The sequence below is a fragment of the Calypte anna genome, chromosome 14, assembly GCF_003957555.1.
Source record: "Calypte anna isolate BGI_N300 chromosome 14, bCalAnn1_v1.p, whole genome shotgun sequence".
NCBI classification, from domain to species: Eukaryota; Metazoa; Chordata; class Aves; order Apodiformes; family Trochilidae; genus Calypte; species Calypte anna.
In genome coordinates, this window is record NC_044260.1 from 14,773,248 (window position 1) to 14,799,834 (window position 26,587).

General features: G+C 46.4%; 1 protein-coding gene across 5 annotated transcripts in view; it reads right to left on the bottom strand.

Annotated features, from left to right (window-relative positions):
* The window catches only part of CREBBP (CREB binding protein), an 85,396-nt gene extending 69,921 nt beyond the window's left edge, over nucleotides 1–15,475 (bottom strand). For 2 of the 5 annotated variants that reach the window (XM_030460042.1, XM_030460041.1), the window contains exons 1-2: nucleotides 15,003–15,475; nucleotides 853–1,565 (exon numbers count right to left, since the gene is read on the bottom strand). In XM_030460042.1, the coding sequence (XP_030315902.1) occupies nucleotides 853–1,565; nucleotides 15,003–15,087 (798 nt within the window). In that variant the 5' untranslated portion in view covers nucleotides 15,088–15,475. The remainder of the gene's footprint in view (nucleotides 1–852; nucleotides 1,566–15,002) is intronic. The other 3 variants (XM_030460043.1, XM_030460044.1, XM_030460040.1) reach the window with 3 other exon arrangements.
* Nucleotides 15,476–26,587: the final 11,112 nt, after the last annotated feature.

Below are 26,587 nucleotides of genomic sequence, written 5' to 3' on the forward strand. Positions count from 1 at the left end.
CCAAGAGAAACCTTCTTAATTTTTGTTTCCAAAAATCAAAATTAACTACACAACACTCCACAACAAGGTCAGCATTTCTTCAAAGAACACGATTTCTTCTATGTAGAACATTTTTTTCCAAGATTCCTCAGTTTGAGTTCCTCAAATTTCAATGATTTAACACTTACATGATATTAAACTACAACGAGAATGACCAAAAAGCAATGACTGTATCAAGCAGGATCAGAGCAGTGCTCCAGCTCTGCAGACACTTCCAGGTGTGGATGTTCACTTCCCTGGTCTGAAATGACCACCAAGTGAGACCTCTTGCCCAGACACTGCCCTCCCCTCTCAGAGCTTGCCTTGGCTTGGCAATCTATGTGATATTTGATGTTTTCAGCTCAGTCCCTCTGTATCTTCAACACATTCACTGCACAGCTCTTGCCAGTGAGCCTTGACAAGAGAACCAACTGCTGCACCTCTCCCTTCAATCTACAAATATTTCTCTAGGAATTCTCACATTGCTTTAGAAGATGCTGTTGTCTGGCAGCTACACAGAGATCCTGCATAGAAGCAATCATCTGCTTCCCTTTTGCAGGATTATGCTACTCTTTTCTCATTTACACTGCTACCATACTACCCAGCTTTTAACTTCAAGGATGGATTTTCTTTCATTTCTAACTATGTGAGAAATGCTGTTTCAGTTATCTTTATTCATGCTATCACTGGTGACTGAAACAGATTAACTACAGACTCACAAAAGCACAGTCTTTAGTTCTGTTGCAGAAAATAATCTATTACATTTTCTAAACCCCTGCAGGGAAAAAAACAACAAGTGGAATAAATAAAATACACAAAATGAAATGTACATACTTTAGTCATTGCTCCTGTCTGTGCTGTGTTCAGCCCGGTGTGTCCAGCCATCTGTGGAGATACTTGGGTTAAAGTCTCTGCCAGCACACTGCCTGCATTCCCCTGCATGGCAGGGGCAGAATATTGCATTCCTGCTCCCCTTCCTCTTCCAGCTGCCCCAAGAGATCCATTCATTACCTGCCCTTGTCCTTGCTGAGGCTGATTCATTAAACTGTGACCAGAATTACTGTTGAGAAGGCTCTGGTGTGTCTGACTGAAATTAGTATTCATACATATCCCAGGTCCAGTCTGTGATGTTGCAGGGCTGCTCGTCACCATCCCCACTTGTTTTTGTGCTTGAGAGTTCAGAGTTTGTGATGCAGGTGTGGTAGGTCCAGAGGTGCTGGCTGCTTGCTTTGCCAGGCCAGAAGCAGAAGAGTCTCCCTGGTTTAAAGGGCTCTTACCCATAGCACCCAGATTACCAAGATTAGCACTGTTTGGCTGCCCTTGCACTTGACCACCAACTCCTTGCTGGACAGGGCTGCTCGAGTTCACATTTCCAATCCCAGGGTTTAAGGAAGAGCCACTGCCTCCCCTCAGGAGTTCAGAAAGCTGTTTGTGTTTGGAAGCTGCATCTGGAACAAGGTTCCCACTGCTGTTTAAAAGGCCCAACTCGCCATTGGGGATCAGCTCATCAGGAAGATCATTTTCCAAGTCAAACAAAGATCCAAAATCTGCAAGTTAAAACAGAAACACAGGTGAGAAAAACATGGCAAGCAACTAAAACACTCATCTACACTTCTTGGTGTTGACATGCACTGAGGTACACCTTCACCCAAGATTCAGTATCCCCAGGAAGCAAGCAGGGGTCTCCATGGCATGAACTCCAGAGCCTTTCAGAGTCCCTGGTGCACACAGTGCTCATACACCCAGACAGGGCACAGCACTGGCCAGTGAGCAGTATTTTGCTAAACCTTTGACAAAGAGTGTACCAAGCTTAAGAAACCAGGGTTAGAGCATTGTATTAGCACCACCCAACTCCTAAATTTCTTTTGGTTTTGGGTAAAAGAAGGCAGTGGAAATAAAGAGGGGGTTTTTTTCCTGTTGATTTATTTCCTCTCCCAAAAATGCAATTACAGCACCTTCCCTGACCTCCCATGTAATCACAGGCCACAGCATTTCCACCCAGCAATCCTACCTCAACCTTGTAATTTATGTTTGTACATGGCCAAAGAACATCTTCCAGCAAGGCTTGAAAGCTTGACTGCAAGAGAACATCTACTTCTTGGGTAGTTGGATCCCAGTTTCATGCAAAAGCTTTCAATATCACTTTCTAGTCACTGATTTGCATTGTGATCTGCTAGTTCAGAAGATCCCAAAGGGCACTCAGCATTTTCTCCTTGCAATGCCTCTTGAATCCAGTCCCTCCTCAGTCCCTGAACAGCTCAAACAACTCAGACTGCTAAGTGCTCAGCCCTCATTCCTCATGCCCAATATTGACAGACATAATCCACGCTCTCTCCAGATGAGCAAAATAAATCAATCAAATCTTCATTAAGCCACTTGAAGGAACCGCTCTGCCTGGATGTAACGTTCAGATTGATAAAAAGTGGCAGGAGTTTGTTTTGTTTATAAAAGGTTCACTAAAATGTTTCACTGAAGATCTCAAATGTTTTCTGTGTAACAACCTGATTTTGGTAGGCAAGTAAAAACAAAGTTACTTGACTAGATGTAGGGACTTCCACGTGAAAATAAAAGTTATTTGAAAGTATTTGAAGACATAAGGACAAGTGCAGATAGAAATATTAATAAACATAGAAGCAGACTACCCTCAGCTCATCAGTCACTGTTCAAACATGCAGCACATCAGAAAAGCTTTCCAGTCCAAGGAGGTGATCTAAAACAACCACTTTGTACTGTAACATAACAGATTTGTGTGAAAACTTTGGTTTGCCTCTCCAAAGCCAGCCCTGTCAAAACCCTAGTCCCTCACTGTAAGCAACAGACAAATCAGGTTGGGTTTCTTTTTTTCTTTTTTCCAGATTAGAGCAAAGAGAAGTTCCAGAAGTTTCCAACGAAAGGCATCCCCAGTTTTGTTATTTTCAAGTTTCTCTCCTCAACCACAAAAAGTTGGTGCAGGACACAGATTGCAACAGTGGCAAAGAGCAAGGGACAGACTGGACCACACCAACTGCATTAAAAAGAAAAACCATCCAAACAACAGGTAACCAGTGCCACAAAGCTGGGATGTGTTAGCAACACATCTCACCATATTTAAATAAAATTCATTTCATCAGCATTTGTATTTTCAATTTAACCTAGCTGAAGAAAAAATAATAAATACATTTAATGAGTTGCAATGACCACTGAATTACGAAAACAATCACAGTAAACATACACAGAGATGACAAATTCTGCCCTTTTTGAGGCACTCACAGCAGGATGTCCTTCAGGTGCCCACATTTTGCCATCACCACCTATGGAATCAGTAAGTTCTAAAGAATTCTTCCAGACTTAAATGTTGGCTGTGACCAAATAAACTCCAGCTCAGGGGCAGAACTCCTGTTCCCTTTCTAGCAGAGAAGTGACAAACTAACATTCCATTAGCTAGGGTACTTTTATTTTCTTATTTGCTGCTTTTCCCCTGCAGTTGTTTGGTTCACCTTCTCTTCTTGTCTTTTACAGGAATTCCTGCTGTCCCTCCATTCCTGTCGGTGATGGCTCCACCTCTCCTCCTCTTTTGCCCATACTGTGACACTCACTGTGCTGCAATTTGTGTCTCTTACATATTTTGGTTCTACTTTCCTTAGCCCAAGCTGTCACTGCTTTTAACTTTCCCTAACCCCCTCTCTGATGACAATCCCATTGCCTGGTTTCTGCCCAAGCCCTGGATAGTCAGAAATGAGTCCCTGATGCCGGGGTCCTGGAGCCCACCCAGAGCCACCTCTCTGTGTGTCACCACAGAAGTGACACAGGGTCCCTGGCTGAAGCTTGGCCCTTTGTTAAGCTGCTCTCATCCCCCTGGCTCGCTGGGAAGTTCAAGGTTTACAGCACTTGTTCAGACAGCCTTTGCAAATCCCACAGATGGTGTTTTGCCAAACTTCTGCACTCAAACTGTTAATATTTCATGAATAAAAACTACACGTGTGTGTGTGCACACGTGGGGCCTGGGGGAGAGGACAAGTGTCCAAGTGTGGAGGAGGAAGATGTTGCTGTGGCGTAAAAAAAGAGCAGCAGTTTTTTTCCAGCTGTATTTCAAAATGGGATGCTGGAGTGTAAGTGCTGAATGTCTTTGTTTGGCTGGCTGGACTCAACAATCCTGCCAGAGCCAGGGACTGAAAATGTTTTTGCAGTTTACGAAAAGAGTGAGGGAAAACATTTGGGAATACTGACTCTTAAAACCTAAAATAATCTACCACTCTTAACCTCCTGTAAGAAGCCTATACATTAAAGTTAAACACGGCAAGTTTACAACTCAGCCAGAAAATAAAAAGCAGGTAAACAGCTTAACACAGTGGCTGTGTAAAAATTCACTGAGTATTCAAATGTTCAGGCAATGATTAATCTTCCTGGTTTTACATTTTAATCATGCTCGTCTACATTAGAAACATCAACACAAGGCACACTTTACAACAGTTATAAAATAAAACAGAAACCAAAAGCCTACTAGAGCTTGTCTGCAACACTCATAAAGATAAGAGATTGTCTCAGTAGTTATAAAAATAATAAACATATTTATACACACATAAAAATATCCCAGTGTAAGAACGTAGCACACTTCTACTGGTAGCGAAATGAAAAGTAACCACAGCTCCCTCATCCTCACAAGAACATAACTGATCCCATCCTCAATGCTTCAACTGTTTCTCAAAGTCAACAGCAGCTTCCCAGAGACTAAAAAATCAAGAGATGCCTTTGCCTTCACCTACAGTTACCTGAAGCAATGCTTGAAAAAACACCTATACACAGGAGTCCCACTCCAACCACCCAGCTTTGTACCTGCTGCCTCCCAACCCTGCTGCCTACCTAGCATGCACACAACAGAACAAGTGGTCTTCAGTCTAAAAGAGGATAAATGCCCTTAACTCCTAAGGCTCAAGAAGCAGTAGAGTTGACTAACACTGCACTTCTGATCCCAAACCTCACACCTTTCATTACCTCCATTACACAAAACCAAACTGCTTCTTAACAGGAGCAAGACAAAAACCAGAGATAACGTCTTTGGAAGGAATGGAAAAGCACTAGGCAACTACAACACCCCCACCCTTTCCAAAGGGCTTCTTTTCCAATTTGAGAATTTCATGTTCTTTGAGCAGCTATTTTCACACACAGAAGATAACCACACTTGAGACATACTCCTCCTAATTCCAGTTTTGTGAGCTTAAATGCCACACTTTTCTGCTGTCCTGGACAACACTTTCAGCAAACAGAATGAAACAGATGTTCCTTCCAAGCTTTCTCAGAAAGCAAAAACTGTGTTGCATTCTCATGGCAGAGCATCTTCATCTGTAAGACTGTTTGAAACCGTTATCTGGAGACTCTTTCTTAACATACATATTCAATCAATTAACTTGATTAAATGCCTCCATTTCTTTTTCTCTCTAGCTTAGGCTGGAGAGGCAACAGACATTCCAGGGTAGTTCTTGACGTCATTTATTATCTCCAGTGTATCACAAAGCAAGCAGGAGGAAAATATCAAATTCAGTTTCATTTTTTTATGGCATTACCTTCACTTGAAATGTGATCAGGAGCTTTCCCATCCCAAATTTTGACTGCCCATCATCACAGCAGACACTGAAGTCACCCTACAACCCCAGCACACAAGCAGTTACTTTCACCGTGCCTTTCTTTCATGCCAACATGGCTGTTACATTTCAGTGAGCCCAATTTTGTTTTGTAAGGCTTCTTTCAATCATGCCAGACCCCAGCAGACAAAGCCTCAACAGTTCAGAGCTCCAGCCATTCCCTAAAATTCCATGTCAGGTAACCCAACTCAATAGCCACACTGTTTGGTGCAGTCAGCAATTACCACGTCCATTCTAACCTCCTTTCAAGGTTTGAAGGTTCTGAAATTTATTGTTTCATAAAAGACAATTAAAGCATTTAATGTTTTACAGCAATTAAACAACAGATTCATAGAAAAAACCCCAACATTTCCAGCACGGAAACTTTACATTAGTGTCTTAAGCTAACGAGCCACCCAGAGAGGCTGCAAACTGATGTCGATCTGAACTTGACTTTCAGAAGAGCAGCAGCACTGCTTCCCCAGAACCCGAGGTTTAACAGCCAGCTCTGAAAGACAGGGATGAGGGACCTGGCTGGGAGAAGGAGACCCTAATGTCTGGGTGGACTGGGATGAAGGCAAATCAGAAATCCAATAGCAAGCCAACAAGTTACTGCTTGCATAATAAGAGAACTGGATATTTAACTAAACTTCTTTCTGCCCCATCTTTTGAGCTACTTGCACTTGGGATGAGAAAGGAGTACAGTCTGGTTTGCTCATTCCCAAAGTCAGTGGACTTGTCAAAATTCAAATATATCTCAGAAACAAGTCTCACCTTTAGGCAGTCAAGGTATTTGCCTCCAGGAATGTCATCAGAATAACAATCCCTGTCCTCTCTTGCCTACAGGATCAGTCACTCAGGATGGAAGGGACACCAGCAGGTCTGGAGCCCCCAGCCTCCTCCCAAAGGGCAAGTGATCCCCTGACCTCCTTAGTAGCCCTTCACTAAACTCACTCCAGCTCTTCAGTGATCTTCCCAGTGATGGAGGGGAGGCTGACATGTCTGTAATTGCTTGTATTGGCCTTTCAGCCTTTCCTGGACATGGGAGTAACACTTGCCTTCTCTTGCTTTCCTGTGGCAAGGGTTTTAGGGATAGGGGCACTTTGAAGAAAGCATTCACTCCATCATCCTTCCTTTACAACTTGTCTTCTGGCAAAGCATGAGCCTGCATAAGATTAATATCATTTCAGCAGGGTACAGACAAGCAACTAAGCACTGACACAGTTCCTAAAATCAGTGAAACTAGATCCGTTTTGTGCATGCCAATAAACAAAAGGGACACCATCAACTTAGAATCCAGTTAATCTTAAGTTAAAGTAACTTCACACGCCTAAAATCTCCCACAATCCGTTTCTGTAAGACTTCAGCAACTCAGTGACTTTGCAAAACTCAAGCTCATTACACAAAACAAACAAATCAAGAAGCTAATGAAAAAGAATCAGTTCCCTTCTAACCACTACTGCAATACTACAAGAATTATTGATTCAGCTTTAAAAATGCTCCTGACACCAGCATGAACACCAGACATACAAGTCAGGATGAGGAAAATGCATGGATCTATATCCCCTATAGCACAACTGATGGGTGTGATAACTACTACCTGGTAGAGGAAAGACCAACTGCTCTGCCCCCTGCTTCCTTCTCACCTCCCTGAAAAAAGAATGGTATAAACTCATTTTCTTCCTTGATCACCCCAAGTTCCCAGTCTCTCTTTCCACTTGCACATTGTGCATCACAATGTCATAAGCTCAAGTTTCTCCCTACAGTACTGAACCACATTGTCCCTGCCACCTCTCTTTTGCTGTGCTCATGATGAAAATACAGTCTATGTTGAAGGTCCAGAAAACCTTAGATACCAGTTTCTTTCAGGAATAATCCCTGTTTACAGAGGCATTTCTAACACTCTTCCATTAAAAAAGAAATAAACCCCAGATTACTTGAACGTTCCACTATTAATAACAAGGCAGTCCATTAGGGCACAGGAAATGCACCTGGTACCAAAGTTAATACAGAGAAACAAATATGAAACACACTCAGATACGAAGCTGATCTCTTATCAGATGCCAGAAGGGAATAAAACCAAAACCACCCAAAAAACTCATGGCTGAGGCAGCCCAACACAAGCATTCACTCTGGCCTGTTCTTGGAAGCATCAGATGGCAAACAATGGATTGACTTTGCTTTCCTCTGGTCCTACAGAGCTTCTCCACAATGATTGTTCCTGTGTTTCCCAATGTGTCTTCACTATTTTGACATGACTGTTGTGTTTGTTCTTGTAACTCTACATCCTACCCAGCAGCATCAACAACATGGACACGGCTATTGTTACACTGCATGTGGCAATCAGGCTACACACACTCACTGACCAAATTCCAGAAGTTTCTTTCCCAAAAGAGAAGAAATCTGGACAGAAGGAAGAGGAGGCAAGCAATCTGCCTACAGACAGAGACCACTCTGCTTCTCATTCACAAGATCATCCTGATAAAAATTAAGTGTTTTAGGGTTTCACAAGCACATTAACAGACCCGAGATCCCTTCTCTTCTCATTACAACCTCACACATCTTCTCTGTTGCCCTGTTTTAACAGCTGACTTAACATTTAAGTTCAGGATGACCCTTTAAAGAGGAATCATCTGAGAATTCAGTAATTAATACTAGGCACTTGCTTATGGTAGCATGAAGTGCACAGTCTGTACCAAAACAGTATTGTCCCCTGTTGGCTCACACAACTGACAGACCCACTAATTCAACATTAAGGTTGATGCCACACTCACTGCACATGAAAAAAAGAATCAGCAGGTAACACAGGAAGACATAAAACAAACTTTTAACTGTGACTTTCTCTGGCTAGAGACTTCCTATTAAATACACAGGTCAACACAAGGTGTTTCTGATGGCTCAGCCCTTCATCTTCCCCACAGTGTCTGACAGCATGGGTGGTGGGAACTCCACACTCAGATGGCTGCCCCAGTGCTCCTCCAGAGACACCAGCCCTTCCCTGTCAGTCCCCACTTCTACACACCTGCTGGTACAGAAACACAGACTGGGCCATTCTGTGAAGATTAAAATAGCAAGGATTAATATGAACTTGAATTAATATTACAAAACAAACAAACCAAAAAGCATTACACAAGATTACCAGGAAACAGACACAGTTTTGTGTCTCCTTTATGCTGGATAACAGATGCAAAAAGTGTGCTTCTGTTCTTTTTTTTTAATGCCACTTTTTCCTCCCTATTTCTGATACCAAATTATAACTGAAGGGTCATTTTGCTTGGCAGCTCAAATTCAGCTGTGCAAGAACACACAACACAAAATAAACCAGAGGCACATAAGGAAGCAACAGTAGACATGTTTAAAACTAATGATTTTTGTATGTTTCACTCTAAAAAACCTTCTAACCATAACTGACTGAACAGAGGAAAACCAATGCCACTGCAAATCTTTTACTTTAAAGCATTCATCTCAGTGATATGAGGCTGTTCTGAATCATTCTCATTAATACTTTCCTTAAAGGAGTTTATGACCCTTAGGAAAATCTTCACAGCTACTACAAAACAGATTTACATTCAGTACTTACTGAATTCAAGTCTCTTGGTAATTTCCATATTTCTTTGCTCCGTTAGATGAAACTACACAGATGATGACATGGAAGCTATGTCATCAACACCACCCACTAAGCCAGCCATCAAGTAGCAGCAAAGTTGGACAAAGCAGGAGAGCAGCTCATGCTCTTCAGGTGCAACATGCACAGCGACAGGGGCTGAAATATAATATTCCATTTTCCTTCTCACTGTGCAGCAGAAAACATCTGGCCCTGATGTCTGCCCCTGAGATGTCCAAGTGCACCAATGAAATAATATCTACCTGTGAGACTGGGAAACACATCACCTAGAAAGAGCAACTCATTTTGCCAGTGCTGTCTTCCTGAGGCAGTTCCCCCACCATCACAGGTGACCCTCAGAGAAGTAGATTATTTTACAAACCTATGTATGTATAAATAAAAATATGGACACACACAAAGTGCCTGCAAATCAAAGATAAGGTGTTTATCCAACATTCCAAATAATAACCTTAGTTCTCAATGGTGGTGAATAAGAGGAAAGGGAAGATGAAGTAAGCTTTTGAAAGCGTAAGTTAAGAGATTTAGACCCCAAGTTATGACTGCAAGTTACCAGTGATAAGAGAAGTGTCAATTTTCTTTTGATTCTCACTATGGTTCTGGACAATACTTGATAGTATTTGTTGAGACACCTCTATTAGAGACAGTTTTTCAAATAAAAGATTTAGATTCTCTCCGTATCTTAGACATCTGAGAAGACAGATGGAAAACATAACATATGTTAAAAGGAAGAATTACAAAGCAAAAGCTCTTGAAAGTGTAAACCAAATCAGGATGGAAGTGTCAGATTTCTAAGCTATCCCACATGGGTTTTCATTGTATAAGAACAAACCCCAGAATTTTTCAAATCCTGTTTTTCAACTACCCCTCAAACCCAATTTCACATTAACCTGTAGCATTTTGATAACAGATTGAGACTTTTGTTCATGTTCTTCTCTATTAGCAGGTAAAAACAGAGAACATCACTAACAAAAAATGAACACCAAGGACAGGTGGATTTTTTTTAATGGGATGTTGCAGATATAATAGCAAAACACAACATGTTGCTGTAGAAATAATTAATGGCACTGTACTGGAACTCCAAGGAACATTCATCCAGAACAGAAAGTGAATAATCTGCAACAGAAAACTGAGATTCAGCTCACAAGCTATCAAGAGATCTCCAGGGTACAACAAAGACTGACCCCCCCTGAGCACAGCCTTTATTCCTGCCTGCTTTTTCAAAAAAAAAGGAAGCAGCATGATTGCAGGACTGTGGCTTGTCACATAATGTCACAGATGATCTGCTCAATTTTTCATTTCACACAGATGTTAATGTCTAAATCCTTGGAAAACTCTCCAAGAACCCCAAACAATGAGAAAGTACACAATAACCTACTACCAGCAATGCTTCAGGAATTGGTAAGAAATAGCTTCACAAACAAGCCAGTCTCTGATCTTACACATCTCATGTCCTAGATTACAGCTGCAGACAAAGTCATGCAGGTCAGTCACTTAAGGTGCAAAAAAATTATAATAATTCAGTTTGTATCAAACTTAACACAGCTCAAAGTAAACACTTTTGCTCTGCTGCATCATCTCCCACCCACCAGACCCTTCATTACACACACATGGGAAGTCTTAACAAAAAATACAGCCATAAATACCACACTTTTTCCCATCCCAGCTAGTTATACTCTAAGTCCCACAAAACAAAGGACATTCCCGTGAAGTAATTACAACTACACTCACTCCTTCACCTCCACCTTTCCAGAAGCAGCATTTCTTCCCCTACTTTTGTGCTTGTAAATCCAAGTCTGTTCACTGAATGGAATTCTTTTTTCTTGTTGGGGAGAGAGATGGAGAAAGCACATGTATGGCAGCAACTCTGAGTGTCCCAATGCACAAGTGACGCTCAAGTTTTGCACACATCATACAAAATGAAAGCAGACTGATTAAACAGACTTCCACAAAACCTTTCCACTACACAGGAACAAACCTTTCTAAAACACAGATACTAATGCTTCCATGCACTGACACAATCTGGGTTTAGATCACCGAGATGATAGTCCATTTGAAGTCTCAGCTAAGAATCCGAACAGAAGCTTAAAAAGCCTTGCTGTCTCTCTCCTTAAGCTACTTTGCTTTAAAGGTGGTCCATCTCTTTTAAAACTAAATCTGCTGGAATACACCTGTGTGGGTTCTGGCAGGAGAGAAAGAGCAAATCAGGCAGCGGATCGGCACAAACTCCCTTCTGCAAAGTTCTGTAGCTTGCTGGGAGCTTGCCAGAGATCTCCTTATCTCAGCACGTACAAAGGCACGTGTGACAGGGCCAGCCTCTCCCAGCTGTAACACGGGCACTGCCGTGCTAACACAGTGGGCCATGAAGGGAACGGCAATTGCTGGAGATCTCAGCCTGCAGCTTCTGCAGCAGAAGCCATACTGCTTCATCTGCTTATCATCTGAAGTTGTGGTGAAGAAAAAAACACAAACCCGAGAAATCACACACACGAGAAAGTACGAGGTGAAAACCCAGCTCTAATTGACTTTCTGAAGCTCCTTATCTCACCCTTCTTTCCAATTTCACCTACTTTAGGAATTCATTAACTCCTAACGCCGCTAAGGACATCACCACTTTGGCCCAAATTAGGACATGACGTTTCTGGAACTTGCACAGCTCCACATGAGCAGAAGGTTGCTAGGTACCTAACAAATACAGACAGAGGTATCACACCTCCACCACACCACTCAGAGCCACCTTGAAGGGGCACCTAACGCCAGCTTTGCTGCTGCTCCATTCCCGTTACAACTCAGCTTTTCACAATCTGTGAGCAGTGTCCAGAACAGCTCAAGAACTCTGCCAGTTCACTGTAGATTCTGCCAGCAACACACAAAATAATCACAACACTCTGTGTTTAAATAATACGTTGCCATAACCAAAGTTACTGTAATTCTACTTTTCTTACAAGTCCCTTGCTTATTCAGCAGCACACTAGATGAAAATGCCTACCAACAGTTATAGAAGAGACAAATGCTTAGGAATGAAAAATACAGTGTACCTAATAAAGCAGTAATTAGACAGAGGCACTACTCCTACCTGGCTAGACAAAGAAAAATCTTTCCCATGGATACTTTACCATAGGAGTTAAGTTTGCTCAACACTGCACAGCAACAGCAAGCCAAGTTAACAGCCACAAGTCTTCACCTTCCTTATTGATATAAAGAACAGGACGACTAACATGACACTTAACTATGGTCACAGTATACATTTCTGCTACCCTCTCATCTCTACTCCCTTCTCCAAAACCCCACATTTATTTAGACACTTAAAAAACCAAAGAAAGTTTAAGAGGAAAGGTCACATTTCCAGAATGCGAGTAGAAGAATTTCAATAGAAAAAACTTTGCTCCGGTAAGCTGAGAGCTATTTTTATCAGAAAGATAAAAGGCAGCTAAAATTTACCCTGACAAAGGGAGTTGCTTAACATCACCGCATCAAAGCATCAAGTGCAATACAAACAGGGATGAGCAGCTCTCTCTCTGCAGAGCGTCCCGGTGTCGGGCCCTTTGCCATCAGCTGGGAGCAGGCAGGGACCCGGGGCCTGACTGCTCAGCCAGAGGGCTGCACAACCCAGCCCCACGCTGCCTGGGGAAGCACGTCCTACTCATGCAAGCTGCAGCACCCAACAGCATGGCTTTATGACTGGAGTTACAGCTCAGTTAACCCACACACAACTTACTGCTCATTCAGGGCACAAGCCTCAAACCCAACCCCCAAGCACCTCTGGTCACAAAGACAACTTTCCAGGTTGCAACAGAACTTTTTCGTTTAAGGCTCAGTGCAGAGGAGCAGCCTGGTTTAGGTTTAGGAGCCCCTATCCGACAGCAATCGCTACTTAAAACTATCTGTATCACCTGCTACGACACAGAAATGTTCAGCAATCTCTCAACGAGCAGCATTAGCTGCTGACAACGAACATAAAGCGTTGTTTTCTTTCCTGAAAAAGCACTTCCAAGCACACATTTCAAGCTGAGAGTTCTTTCTGCCTGAAGAACACCAGGATGAAAACAGAATGCTACAAATACAGCACAACTTGTTCAAAGGCAACCTGGGATTTGCCGTCCCTGGTGACTAAAGGCCCTCTCAGCTGTGCAAAACTTTATGCAGATGCTGGAGTTTACATATCTAGCACTGCACAGAGCTCACCGAGACACATTAAAACTTGCTGAACAGGATGTAATTATGACTTAAGCATTCCAGAACAGACCGAGTGAACTTCAAAAAAGGGAAAGAAAAAAAAAAAGAAAAGAAAAAAGGATGAGACACTGCTTCAAACACCTTTACCAGTGAAGTCCAAAGAGTCTAGCTGAAGAACTGAAGAAAAGCTGTGCTCTCCCCGAGTTACTGCACTGCATTCCGTAGCAACTTGCGTACCGGCCTTCCGTGTGACATGGAGCAGCTCCCGTGGATGGGATCCACACTTCAATCACAACACCTCACCTACCTATCCTCTTCTAATTCTTACTCTCAAAACCATTTATTTTGGGCATGTTTCATTCACGATTCCATAAAAGAACAACCAACCAACCAAGCAAGCAAAAGGACTGAAGGGTATGTACGCTCTTGCCAAACACAGATTAAGCAAACCGAGAAAACCCACAGAATTTTATCAGCTCAATTAGAGCAATAATTTTTTCAGCCTATAAAAACACAGCAGGCAGAGCATGATTAACTTATCACTGTCCCTTCAACAAGATTCATTAATCTCTGAAAACAGAAACTCAAGTCCAACACACTTCGTGTTTCTATAAAACCACGGTTTCAGTGATTAAAACAGTTGGAACACCGAAAAGACGTCAGTACAGGCACAGATGCTCCTATGCACACACGTGTGTATTTACGGCAGGCACACGTGTGCCAGAAATGAAGAATTTTGAGGTGTTCTGTTACCTGCAAACCCATTACAATCGATTAAAAAGAAAAAAGCACACCGAAGACACTCCGCAACACACAGACCAGTCGCAGCGACTGCCAGCCTGCTGGCATTTCATCACGCTAACAACCCCACAACTTAAAATTGTTATCTGCAAATTCCTCCTTTTCTAAGGAAAAAATGCTCAGAACGGGTCAAGCCGAGCTCTTAAAGCAGGGTCACAGAAGGCAGAATAAAAAAAAAGCAAGATATTAATATGCTACTGAAGAGTTTTTACTCTGTGGCTGACGGAGGGGCACGGGGGAAGAGGCTGCCTGCGTGGGGCTTTTACTTGGGGGCGATATATGGGTTTTAGGGAGTACCGATGTGAAGCCCGACCATCCCCTCCAGCAGCAGGGCGCTGGGGGCTCCTGCGGGCCGGGTTTTCCTCCTTTCCTACCCGCACCCCGCTCACCTGGGCACCCCCCAGCATCCAAGCCGAGGCAGATCCCTCCATCCCTTCCCCATTAAAACGAAGCGTCTCTCGATGAGGGACAGAGGAAAGAGAAATTCAACTCAAAAGCCCTCCTTACCCGTCTCTCCCAACCGCTATTTATAGCCGGGACGGTACTTGGCGTACGGATCCCGCCCGGTAACTTCGACTGGAGGAGGCCCAACCGCTTCGGGGAGGGATCCTTCCCCCCCTTTCCCGGCACCTCGCCAGGCCGGTTCCCACCCCCGCCGGGAACGGCGGCAGGGCGGGCCGTTCCCCCCCCACCCCCCCTCACCGCCCCCCCCCCGGGGGGAAGGGGGGGGGGGGGGGGGAGGCCGCCGGTGAGGCCCGCCCGCCCCCGCACCGCCCCGCAGGCCTTACCTGTGCTATCGCTGGCGGAGAAACCCGGCGAGTTGAGCTTGGCTCGCTTGGGGTTGGGCGGCCCGTCGAGTAAGTTCTCCGCCATGGTAGCCGGCAGGGCCGTCCGAGGAGAAGGCGCCGAGCCGGTAATCGTTGGAGAGCGGAGAAGTCACTGTGGGAGCTGGGAGGGGGGGGTTGTTGAAGCTCTTCTCTCTCCCCGTTCCTCCGGAGGGGGAACCCACCGTCGAACAACAGCGCCGCTCAGTGCCTGACCGGCGGCGGCCCCCGCTCCCCCATACCCGGGCCGGGCCGCCGCCGCCGCAGCAGGCCGCAGGGGAGGAGGGTTCGGGGCGGGGTGGGGAAGAGCCCAGCGCCCCCTCCCTGCCGGCCTCGCTCCTCCCGGCCTCTTCCCCCCCGCCCGGCCGCCGCCGCCGCCGCGGAGGTGCCCGGATGGCGGCTCAGTCAGTCACTGGGGGAGCATAGCGGCCCCCCCCGCCACACACACCCCCCGCCACCTCGCCCCGTCCCCTCCCCTCCGCGCCGGGGGGTTCGCCCCGGCCCTGCCGCGGCCCCCGCCCGCCGCCCCCGCCCGCGGCCGAACCGTGGCCGAGGTAGGGGAGGGGGGGGGGGGGGGGGGGGGAAGGAAGGGGAGGGAAGGGGGGGGGGAAAAAAAAATTCGAAAAAACACAAAAAACCGGAAAAACCCCGAAAACAGCCAAAAAACGCCCCAAAACAATGAGCGCGGCGCGGCGGCGGCCGCGGCTCCCGGTCCTGGCGGCGGCGCTCGGTTGGCTCCGGCCGGTTCTGCCCCGCTGCCTCGAGCCCTTCTGCCCGTCGGCGGCGCTCCGCGCGGCTGCCCGTGTCCCGGCGGGCGGCCCCGCTGCCCCGGCCCGGCCCGGCCCGGCCCCGCTCCGCTCTCGCCGCGCTCCGGCTCCGCGACAAGATGGCGGCTGTTGATTCCTCAATTAAAAAAAAAAGTTTTTTTTTCTCTTCTCTTTTCCAGAGACCATGGGGGCGGGGCCGGGGCGGGGCCTGCGCCTGCCGTCACCGCGCACCCGGCACGCCCCCCCCGCCCCCGCCGACGCCGGAAAGGCGCGAGCGGCGCCGGAAAGGGACGAGATCGTCCTCAGTTGCTCCGCCGAGACGTTTGGGGATGGCGGGGGTGTCCGGACAGCCCCTCGGGGTGTCCCGGCGATCGTGCTCCTCAGGGGGGCTTCGGTGACCCCCATGCTCGGCAGTTCGCAGCGTTCCGGCTCAGCGTCCTCCTCGGTTGTCCCCTGTCGCTCACCCCAGTCGCCCCTAATCGCTCATGTCAAGGTTCCCCTACTCAGCTGCCCCCTCAGAGGATCCCCCCACGGGTTCCCCTCAGTCCCTTCACAGCCACTTCACCCCCTGCACCCCCCCCCCCCCCTGGTGTTCAGGGTCACATCGCAGGTGTCTCCGCAGTCTCCCCTCAGGTCCCTGACAGTCACTCCCCATGTTATCCCCCTCTCGGTCCCCCTCCAGTCTCCTTCTCAGTCTCCCCTCAGACCTCTCTCAGCCGTTCTTCTCCCCTCTCAGTCCTACCAGAGCTGTCTCCTGTCAGCACCCCCCTCACACTGTCCCCTCAGGCCCCCTCAGTCACTCCCCACATTATCCTCTCCTCAGCCCCCCCCACAGCTTTCTCTCTGCCTCCTCACAGTCACCCCCAACTCTCTCCTCTCAGTCCTGCTACAAATGTCCCTTCTCAACGTCCCGGTGTCCCCTCTAAGGGTTTTCCCTCAGTATGGTCAGTTCTGGCCCAGGGCTGAGGCACACCAGGAGCCAGCAGTCTGGAGGGGCCATGTCTTCCCTTCTCCCGCAAGTGCCAAGCTCAGGGGGTGACATGGAGCCAGGGCCACCATTTCTGCCTCCTTCTGAAACCTACGCAGCAGGGACTGAACCCAGCCTTGCTTTACAAATGCCTTGTGCTCTGTCTAGACAGAATTCCTCAGCCCAAAACAGGTTTATGGGACTGGAGCTCATGTATTTCAGCGGATTTCCATACTGGTTCCTAACCTGAGGAGCAGGTCGTATAAGCCCCAGCGATGTGACGTCCCAGTGTGGCAGCAGAGCTCCTCATATCCAAACTGGTTGCTCGGGGCTGTTTTCATCACCTAAGTGCTGGTATGTCCCCAAAGAGCAGCCACAACAGGAGGACAGGCTGGAGAAGGACACCGAGCCAGTCCTGAGGATGTGTTGATGAAGTCCATAAGCTGTGATGGATTATCAGCCACGTTTTATTGGTTGCAAGCAGATCTGCAACGACATCTTATTTTGCAAAGAGTCTGTCTTTTGTTTACTGCAGAACTTGAATTAATTACATTTACTTTGACATTTACATGCATTTCATTACATTTACTTGCAAATTCTGTATTTATTTACATGGTGCCTTGTCCTTGCTGAGCTCTGACTATAATCACACTGGAGGTCCCTTACAGGCCTCTGGTTCTATCACTGTATTACTGCCCAAGCAAGTGCTCTCTGGTTGTGCCTTCCTTAATTTCCTTCAAAAGCAGCAAGTTCCCATCAATTTTAGGATGGCTTAGTCTGGGATAGGGTTTGATGTCTCTAAGCAGCTCCAGACATAAGAGCAGTAGCTCTTGTCCAGCAGTGCTTTACTGTAATACAAGGCATTTTCCCTGGTTTAGGTTGAGGGAAAATGTTTCGCTGCTGGAGGTGGATGCCTTTTACTATCTGCTGTTTAAGCTTTGGCCAGTGCATTTTAAACTGCAGCTTGGATAACTTTTTGTGCTTGCCTTGCCCACTACATCACTTGTGGTCTTGGAAATGAAGGGCTTGCTGGCTTGCCACACCAGTGAATCAGAGGGGGGCTGCAAGTTCTGGGGACAGTGGGGGAGGAAGGAGGGAATCCTATACTCCAATGTAGTGGGGAAGGAGGAAGATTCTCTTGCTGCAGTGTCCTGCAGCTTCTCTATGGCACAGTGTCCCCTCAGAATGGTCCCACTTGGCCCCTGCCATGGTATTAGAGCAGCAGGATGGAGGGGAAGTCCTTGACCCTTACTCACTGCTTCTGGAAATAGGGCAATGATTAAATACTCAAAAGGTTTCATAGCTGGGGGCACTTTGGTATTGGGATTGCAAGTCAGATGGCCTCACCCACTGGTAATGCCAGACAGAGAATGAGGAGGGAACTGTTTGAAAGATGCTGAGTAGAAAGAAAACCAGCCCTACAACTGCAAACTTGCAGCCAGGATTCCCAGTCTGGACCCCAGCGCAGAGCTCCCTGTTAAGCACTTGCACCCATTCCTGAGGACTTGATCTAGAGTCATGGTGACTCATGGTGAAGCAGGTGCTTAATGGATAACTCCTTTATTCAGGGACTAATTCCAAGAGAAATTGCCTAATGAAATCTGCACTGCTGCAGCCCTTTTACAGACTTCCTGTCTCCAAAACTAAGCTGCTTAAAGACATGGTTCCTGAGATCCTACCTTCCTTTCCTGGCCAAAACATGGAAGTATCATTTCCATAGCTTGTGACCTCAAAACCTTACAGACAAACAATTAACAGTATTTGGATAACTTCTGAGGAGCTCCATACTGTAAATCACCATGGCATCCTCAGAGCAGTTCTTGGTGGGAATAAGTGTCCCTTTTTCCTGAGGAGGTTGTGTCACAGCATGGCTGCCTTTACCATCCCCACGTGCTGCCAAACAAAGCTGTCCCAGGCAGAAGACAAGGACAAAGCCTGCTGCCTCCCCTCCTCCTGGCTGCTGCAAAAGGAGCTGCCAATTCTCCCTCCAAGTGTGTCTGCCTGGTTACAGACACCCTGCACTCACGGGATGGTGGAGCAACTTTATGTGAAATCACTGTTGTTTCTGGCTTCTGATTTTCCCTGGATGTGTGAGTTCTTGTTGTGTTCAGGAAGTGGTGGTAGCCCCTGGGACCGCAATCACTGAGCTGTATGCCTGTGCACTTCTGCAAACCCTTAGCTCCTTGGGCTATGGAGCCTAACAAACATCCCAAGTGGTCTCCTTGCTTTTTTTTCTGCAAAACAAAGCACCTGCGGGTGGTTAGCCATGTTCTGTACATGCCATCCTCTTATTTAATGCTGCTAAGCACCTGTCAGACCCGATTCTCCTTTCCTTTTTAGCACATATTAATTACTTTAAAGCCATTTCCCACCAACTCGTTGATGGTAGAGTCTAGTGGGGACTGGATGTAAACACGGACATCACTGTGAACTCCTCAAAATCCCACCCATCCTCTCCTGAGACCATCCTCTCTGCTAGCAAAACTCTGGTGTAAGGGAATCATCCATGTAACGAGTAATGCAATCTCACAGAAGTGAGAGTTACAGTTCAGGAAAAACATGTAGTCTTCTGTCATCAACCTAATCAAATCTGTCACTCTTGAGAGGTCCTTTCTTCTTAGGTCCTGAATGTGAGGCCCTTTGGCTGGAATAGGCCTGTAACTTTGCCATGCCTGACAAACTATTATGGATAAATCTGTATATCTGTCCCTAGGCTTTTACCCTGCGTCGTTGCTCTAGAAACCACAGTTTGCACTTTGTCTGAGACAACAGTCCCTTTGCTTTACGTTTTTAAGTCAAACTGCTACAAAAGATGTCAGTCTTTGGGCACTGCTACATTACAGCTCTGTCCACCTGACACCAGCTCTCACCCAGCCTCACAGCCAGTTTGGAAAATCCTATTTCTATCCATAAAATAGTAATGTGGGTAATCTGGGCAAGTTCCATGTCTGCCAGCTGCCTTTTAGCAGTTGCAATGAGTGGTTTATGAATGGTTTCAGCCAACATGGACCAAAATAAAAACATTAATTTCTTTTCCCCTGCAGATTATGGTGAAAGATCCCTTCCTCAAGCCCATGGAAATGGAGGGTGTGCATGGGTGAGCTCTAGCCATGTGAGATGGGAAGATTGCAGCATTTTCCATCCTCTGTCAGCCTTGGCCTGGCCATCACACAGACAGGAGGGGGGAGCATGCAGAGCTGTTCAGGTGCTGCAGGACACAGGTTGGTGTTAGCTTAATCCCAAGTGCATGGCAGTCCAAGTTAAGGTGCTGGGCTGTGAGCTCTGGATGTGAGCACAGCTCACCCTCCTTTCTAAATTCTCCACAGAATCCTCCTCTTGTCTGAACCTGCATCTCACAGAAATATCTCATCCTTTCCACAGGAGCTGGCATCTCTGTCCTTTCTTTCTTCTGTTCACCCCATGCCCCTCTGAGCAGTTACACCTGAGTATCTTTGAACCTCTGTCCCAAGGTGGGGGACTGGGCAATTCCTTGTCCCTTGAAAAGTGTCTTCAGGTTCCTCCTCACCCATCTCCACCCTCTGCTCTTTCCAGGAGGGCATTGCAGAGATGAGTTCAAGGGCTCAGCACATTTTACCACACTGAGCATTGCTCCTTTCGATCTAACGTGATCCAAGCATCTACTAACTCACTTAAATAGTCTGCATATTGCTTTTGTAGAAGTAATTCAGTTTTCATAGTTCAGCTGTTTTTCTCTCTCTGAATATAGCTTTTTTTTTTTTTTTTTTTTTTTTTTTAATTGGTAGCAGTGCTCACAACAATGCAGTGACTTCCATGTCATCTAAGATGACATTTGGAAATGCCCTCCTTGTGTTCTGGCTGCCAGTCCTTATTTTATGCTGCAGCAAAATCTGATGTTCTCATGAAAACTCTGTCTGAGCTCATAGTCTCACTGTCATCCTTTTAGTCACTCGTCTGCAAAATTCTGCTGAGCCCTTGCAAAGCCATGGGGACACTGATTGCATTTTGCCTTGCTCTGCCATTGCCCTGGCTGGGGGAAGTAGCCACCACGGTGCTGTTCTGGTGGTGCTCCTGCTCTACTGACCCCTCTGCCTTGCTCTTCTATGAAATAACTCATGGTGTCAGTCACAGACCTTTGGTTACCTCCAGGATCTTTGTTCCTGAAAAATCCTCTTACCTTGTCAAGGGTTAATCCTGGTTTGTCCACAAACCTCTAAGTTTTTGGCTTTGGCCTCAACTTTTCACACCTGTTAAAAAGATTCAAATCTTAACAGAGACTCTGTTGAATGCTCAGAGAACAAGCCCAAGCTTTTCTGGAGGGTCAGCCTCTCTCCATCACCTGGGTTAAAAGCAAACTCTGAAATGTTTTGTGGTTAGAAGGCAGACAGGTCCCTCATCCTCTGTGTTAGGCTCAAAAAATTAACTCTGTGGAAGTTCTCAGAGAAGGAGGAAGCCTCAGGGGTGGCTGCTCTGTCCCTGCTCAGGCACTGTCACCATCGTGCATCTGACATGCCCACTTGGGGCAGAGCAGCTCTGAAGGTGAATGCATAACAGCACTGTCCTCCAGTCTCCAGCTGCTGTCCCGAAGCTGAGCTCCTTGGAAGCAAATGTGGAATCCTCTTCCACAGGATTTCCCTTCCCTGCTGCTGTCCTGAGCACCTGCTCACCTGCAGGCTCTGCTCAGCCCTCTCCTTTTCCCTGAGGCACCTGAATTTTGTGTCTGCTGCCACTTCCAGTGATGGAAATGCCTGGTGGCATTTGGGCACATCCAGACCCCTCTAGGTTGTGGCACATGAGCTCTGCAGCACTCAGGGCCCAGCAGCCCTGCAGGTGGCCATCACTCCATCCCTCTTGCCCGGAGGTCTCCCCACAACCACCTTTCCTGGGGACCATTCCAGCTGCATCTCCCCCAGGTCACCCTGAAGAGGAACCGGGGTGTGCATCCCCCTCAAGCCTCTGAACAAGGCTGCAGACTGAGCTCTCCTCCTATGGAGGGAAGGGCCCCCAGCAGCCACCAGGAAGCTTTTCTGGGCTGGGTCTCTGGAAAACTGTCCTGCTTAACCAGTTCCAATTTGTATAAAATTCTTCAATATTCATCAGGGCAGGGAGCCCACTGAGCTGGGTTGACAAGGTGAATACATTAACCCCCTGTTTGTGTCTTCAGCTGTACTCTTCCACCACCATGAGGGTTCTTCCTCTCTTTCAGACTAAAAAGAGCAGTTTTCACAGGAGAAAGGAGCTCAGAGCTTGTTGTGGTCTGGTTCAAAGGGGATGATCTGTTGCAACTGAAAACCACATTGCTTGAAGAGCACCCCACCAAGCCATGCCTTGGGCGTCTGGTCCCCAACACCACGTTGGCCAAGTAGCTATCAGGAGAGCTCCAGCTCCAGCCTTGGGGTGAGTGGGTAGACATGGGGGTCTCTTGAGGATGCTTCTGCTCAGGAACTGAGCTTCAGGAGAGCTGGGGTGACCCCAGCCAGGCTGTGGTTTAGGGACAGACATCAGGAGAACGTTACAGCAGCAAGTGTCAAGCAGAGGAGATGCCTCCCTGTGGTCTGGAGTTAGGAACTGCATTTTCTAGGAGAAATGAGACTGAATCCTGGTTGTTCCTCAGCTTTTCTGAGGGACTGGTAGAATTGGATGATGACGGCTTCCATCAACCCCCTCCTTCCCCCCTCCCTAGCAAATAACACACTTGTGCAAAGCTGCACTTTTCTCCAGATGGGTAAGTCTTGCATGTTCAGGTATTCAGTGAGTATTCAGAAAAGCCCTGAGGTTCCAGCTTTTGGAATTTGGAAGCACTGAAACCTTCTGATCTATTAATTGATAAAGAAAACATTGAATTTCTATGCCGCATGAGCAAAGCTTTATAAACAGCTTTTAGCTCTGAAATCATGAAAAAAAAAAGAAGAAAAAAAAAAGGAATAAGAAAAGACAAAGTGACCAAAATATATCATTACCACCAACCTTTCCCTGACCAAATTTTTCACACCAGTTTGATCCCAAACAAATTCCTTATTTTTTCTTGCTAAGGCAACAGCCAGTTCAAAGGCTCCATTATTTCTCTAGTCCATGGGTTCTCTTGGAGATCTCCTTGGGTAAGGTCTGGCTCTCATGCATCCCACCCAGCTGTGTCTCACCTCCCTCTTACCAAATTGCACCAGCTCCCTGAATCCCACCTGGCATCTCCTGGGTGCTCAGCATAGCGTGTGGGAGAGCCAGAGCCAAACCTTCTCTGTCACTTCAATCCCAAGTTTCTCCCTAAGAGAGCAGGAGGGCTTCAGCCATAAATCCTTCTTCAGCAGAAATCATCCTTCCCTGTGTGTTGGCACAGCACCTAACTAATGGGCTCAGGTGAAAACAGAAATAATTATTGTCATTACAGCTTCTGGCTCAGCTGAAGGGGATCAGAGCAGGGCAGCAGAGAGAGGACCATTGTGGTGCTGATAATTGGCACAGGAGATAATTTCCACTGGAAAACCTGGGTGAGAGCAACTCTGCTGAGGTGCTTTACTCTGTTGCTTTCAAGGTTATAAAAAAAAAAAATGACCACCCTTCTCAGCTGTGATGTCCCATTCTGTGACATTAATGGCAGGAAAATTTAAAGCTGAAGGAATCTCTTGGCACAGTATGTAATTTGCCTGGGGAAATTAGTTTCAAAAAGGATTGGAAAGTTAAATACTATTGCTGGGCTTAAAATGAAGGTGGATAATTTTATAGCCAAAATAATATTTTTCTATGATAAATTATGTAGAAGGGAAGAGTAATAAAATGTTATGCTCCAGGGTATAAAGCAATCCCTGTAAAGGTCAGGAAGCACTTTTATCACACACGCACATCACCACACATTAGTCCAGATGCCTTTTAATTTTGTTTGGTCTTTGTGTCCTTGATTGGGCACGATACTCTTCTCACCTGAAGTTCCAGAAGGCCAAACACCTTGTCACCTGGACTGGGAGGAAAACCTTCCCCAGCTCTCTCAGATTATTGCTCCATTCCTTCTGGCATGAGGCTGGATTATTTTTGTTGTGTGTTATTCCTGTCCCATTCTTGCAAGCCCTGACACACTGTAAGCTCTTAGTGTCATCTCACCCTCTGATTTTGCTGTTACAACACCACCTCTAATTGTCACAGGATTAACTTTTCAAGCCACCCTGTCCACCTTCCACTCACTGCTCGCTTCCTACAATGCTGAATTCAACAGGTTGGCTGTCGCCACACATACCCTTGTGCTGAGCACACTGCTCTTAGCTCATCCTCCGTCGCTTGTTTTCCTGTTTTCTCAAGCCATCAGCAGATTAAGCGTTAAGAAGGGAAACTCCCTTTTTTCCTGGTTTTCTTCCTATCCCACAGCAGCCATTAAAGCTTATCCCAAGCTTAGCAGGGGAGTGGAGCCAGATGAGCTCCAAATTACTCAGCCTGGAGATCCCATCATCGGGATCCTGGAGCAGTGCTTGACAAGCTGTCACCCTTTGGATCTGTCCCCCAAGTCCACCTTATCGAGTTTATGGTCACATCTATTAAGTCAGCCTGTAAGCATCCAGTTGGGCCCCTCTGCCAGGTCAGCTCCACTCCCCAGAGTCCAAGCCCACGTTTCCCTTTTTATCTGAAGGCTTCTCAGCTGCCTTCCAGGTTCTCCTACACAAGAAGGTACTTGGTGTGCTTTTAGGGCAATTTCCCAGGTTGGTTTGAATGTGAGAGTTCTGAAACACATCTGTGAAATAAAAAGTTTTTACAACAGCATTCGCTGATGCTCCCAGCATCCTGAAATGCTCAGATGGAATTTGCTTATGAGCTTTGTAGAGTTTGCTGCTGTGACATTTCAGCAAGCAGGGACCCCCTCCAGCATGAGATCCCACTACAGCACTCTGGTATCATTATGAACTTGGACCATTGGTTGGTTATGCCCAAACCATAAAAAACCCATCCCCAAACGGTCTGGCTTTGTGTTTTTCTGAAGTTTAAGTCCATCTGAAACCTCTAGATCACATTTTCTGTAGTTTTGGATGTCACAGGTCTCTCCAGTTCACTTGAACATTGTAACTGAGGTCAAATAAAAACCCAGCAGCCCCTGGGAAAGCAGAGCTGCTGGGGGCTGAGATGGGAAGCAATGAGGTGCCAGTGTGGCCCCAGCACTGCCAGGGAGGGTTTAAACACTCAGAGTAGGAGCTTGGTGCCCCATCCCAAGGGAAGGGGGATGATTCAGGCACCCCAGAGCCCTCTCCCCCTCCAGCTGGCACCGAGCACTGAGCTCTCGCACGGGGATAACTTGCAGCACTGGGACAAGGCAAGAAATCCTCGTGGCTTCACCTCCCCAGCTCCCAGGCTGAGCCAGTCCTCCCCAAAGTGAATTCAACCCATGCTGCTGAAAATGAGCTAATTCTGCTGTGAAGGCTGTGAGCCCTGGTGAGTGCACTGCTCCCCTTGCAGACTGTCGCAGTGTGCAGTGACTGTCACTGCTAGAGAGCTGCAGCTTATTTCAAGGTTGAATTTGTCCAGCTTCTCATCCCTGGGACATTTACATCTCTGGAAATAATCTGGGGAGGTCACAGTCTGTCACAGCAGAGCTGTTGCTTTCCTTGGTCAGATTTCTAGACAGGAGTTTGGCTTATAGCAGTCCAATGTCACTGTATGCCCTCTCTTTATATTTTCTGTTTTCTTTAACATCAGGAATAATATGTATCTTATTTTCAAGCTTGCTTTGCAATTGCAAGGACCAGATGCTTTTTTTCTGATGGCGAGAGCTGCGAATCTCATGAATTCGTGTGGCTGCAACCAATGACTTTAAAAACTACTTGAACTAAATCACTGCACAGAATTTATTAAAGACTGGCGAGGCTGATGCACATGAGGACTGCTGACACCCAGCAGAGAACACAGGAGCCCTAAAGTACCTAAAATTATCTCCTGTTAGCTTTTGAAAACATGTCTCCACCCTCCATTCAGAATGACAACTTTTGGCAACAACAAGAAAACAGAAATGACAGATGGTAACAAAATCTGGTACACAAACATGACAGTAGGCAATATAATGAACATTTCACCCACTCCTTCATTTATGCTAATCATTGCTTTTGAGCAACCTGAGTTGTTATGCCAGACAGCAGCAGATCTGAAGGATGGCATAGCAAATCTCAAAGGGCCACCAACCTGAAACCAGAAGAAAACCCCCACTGGGCTTCTGGTTGTGAATGAAATTAAAACATCGCTGAACTACAGCCCACTCTGATGGCAGCTGAAAAATCCCTCTGGTCCTAAAAGCCCCCCAAGCTTTCCTCCTGCCCTGAAATTCCTGCCCCCCCCAAAAACATCCCATCCACAAAACAGAGGTAGTCCAGTTCTCCTGCTCCCCAAACCCTCACCAAAACACAAATGACCCAGCAAAAAAAAAATTGCAGGCAAAGGTGAGGAGTAAAATCCTGGCAGTAAATTGTGCTACTAAAATGTAGTAAGTGCTACTAAAATGTCGTTTTTATAGCAACACAGAATTTCTTTTAAAGTTGCTTTCCTCCCCAGTTAAGCTCCCTGGTACAAATTCAGTCCTCGCAGGAAAATCTTTACTCATTTATTTGAAGCCCACTTATCTCATGCTGACATTCTCACTGGAAGGTGCTATGTCACCCACAAAACTCCTTTCATTTCCTATAAAAATGTAAATCAGCCTATTTTTCCCCCCCAATAACCTTATGTAGTGAACAGTATCCTTGCTCAATTATTTTGAAGACGTGCATTTAGCCTCTATTTCATGCAGAAATCTGTAAGATTTCAACCACTCTTCCTCCTCCCTGACGTTTCAGTGCTTGCTGCAGTGCCTGCTGATGCAAAGATCTGCTCAT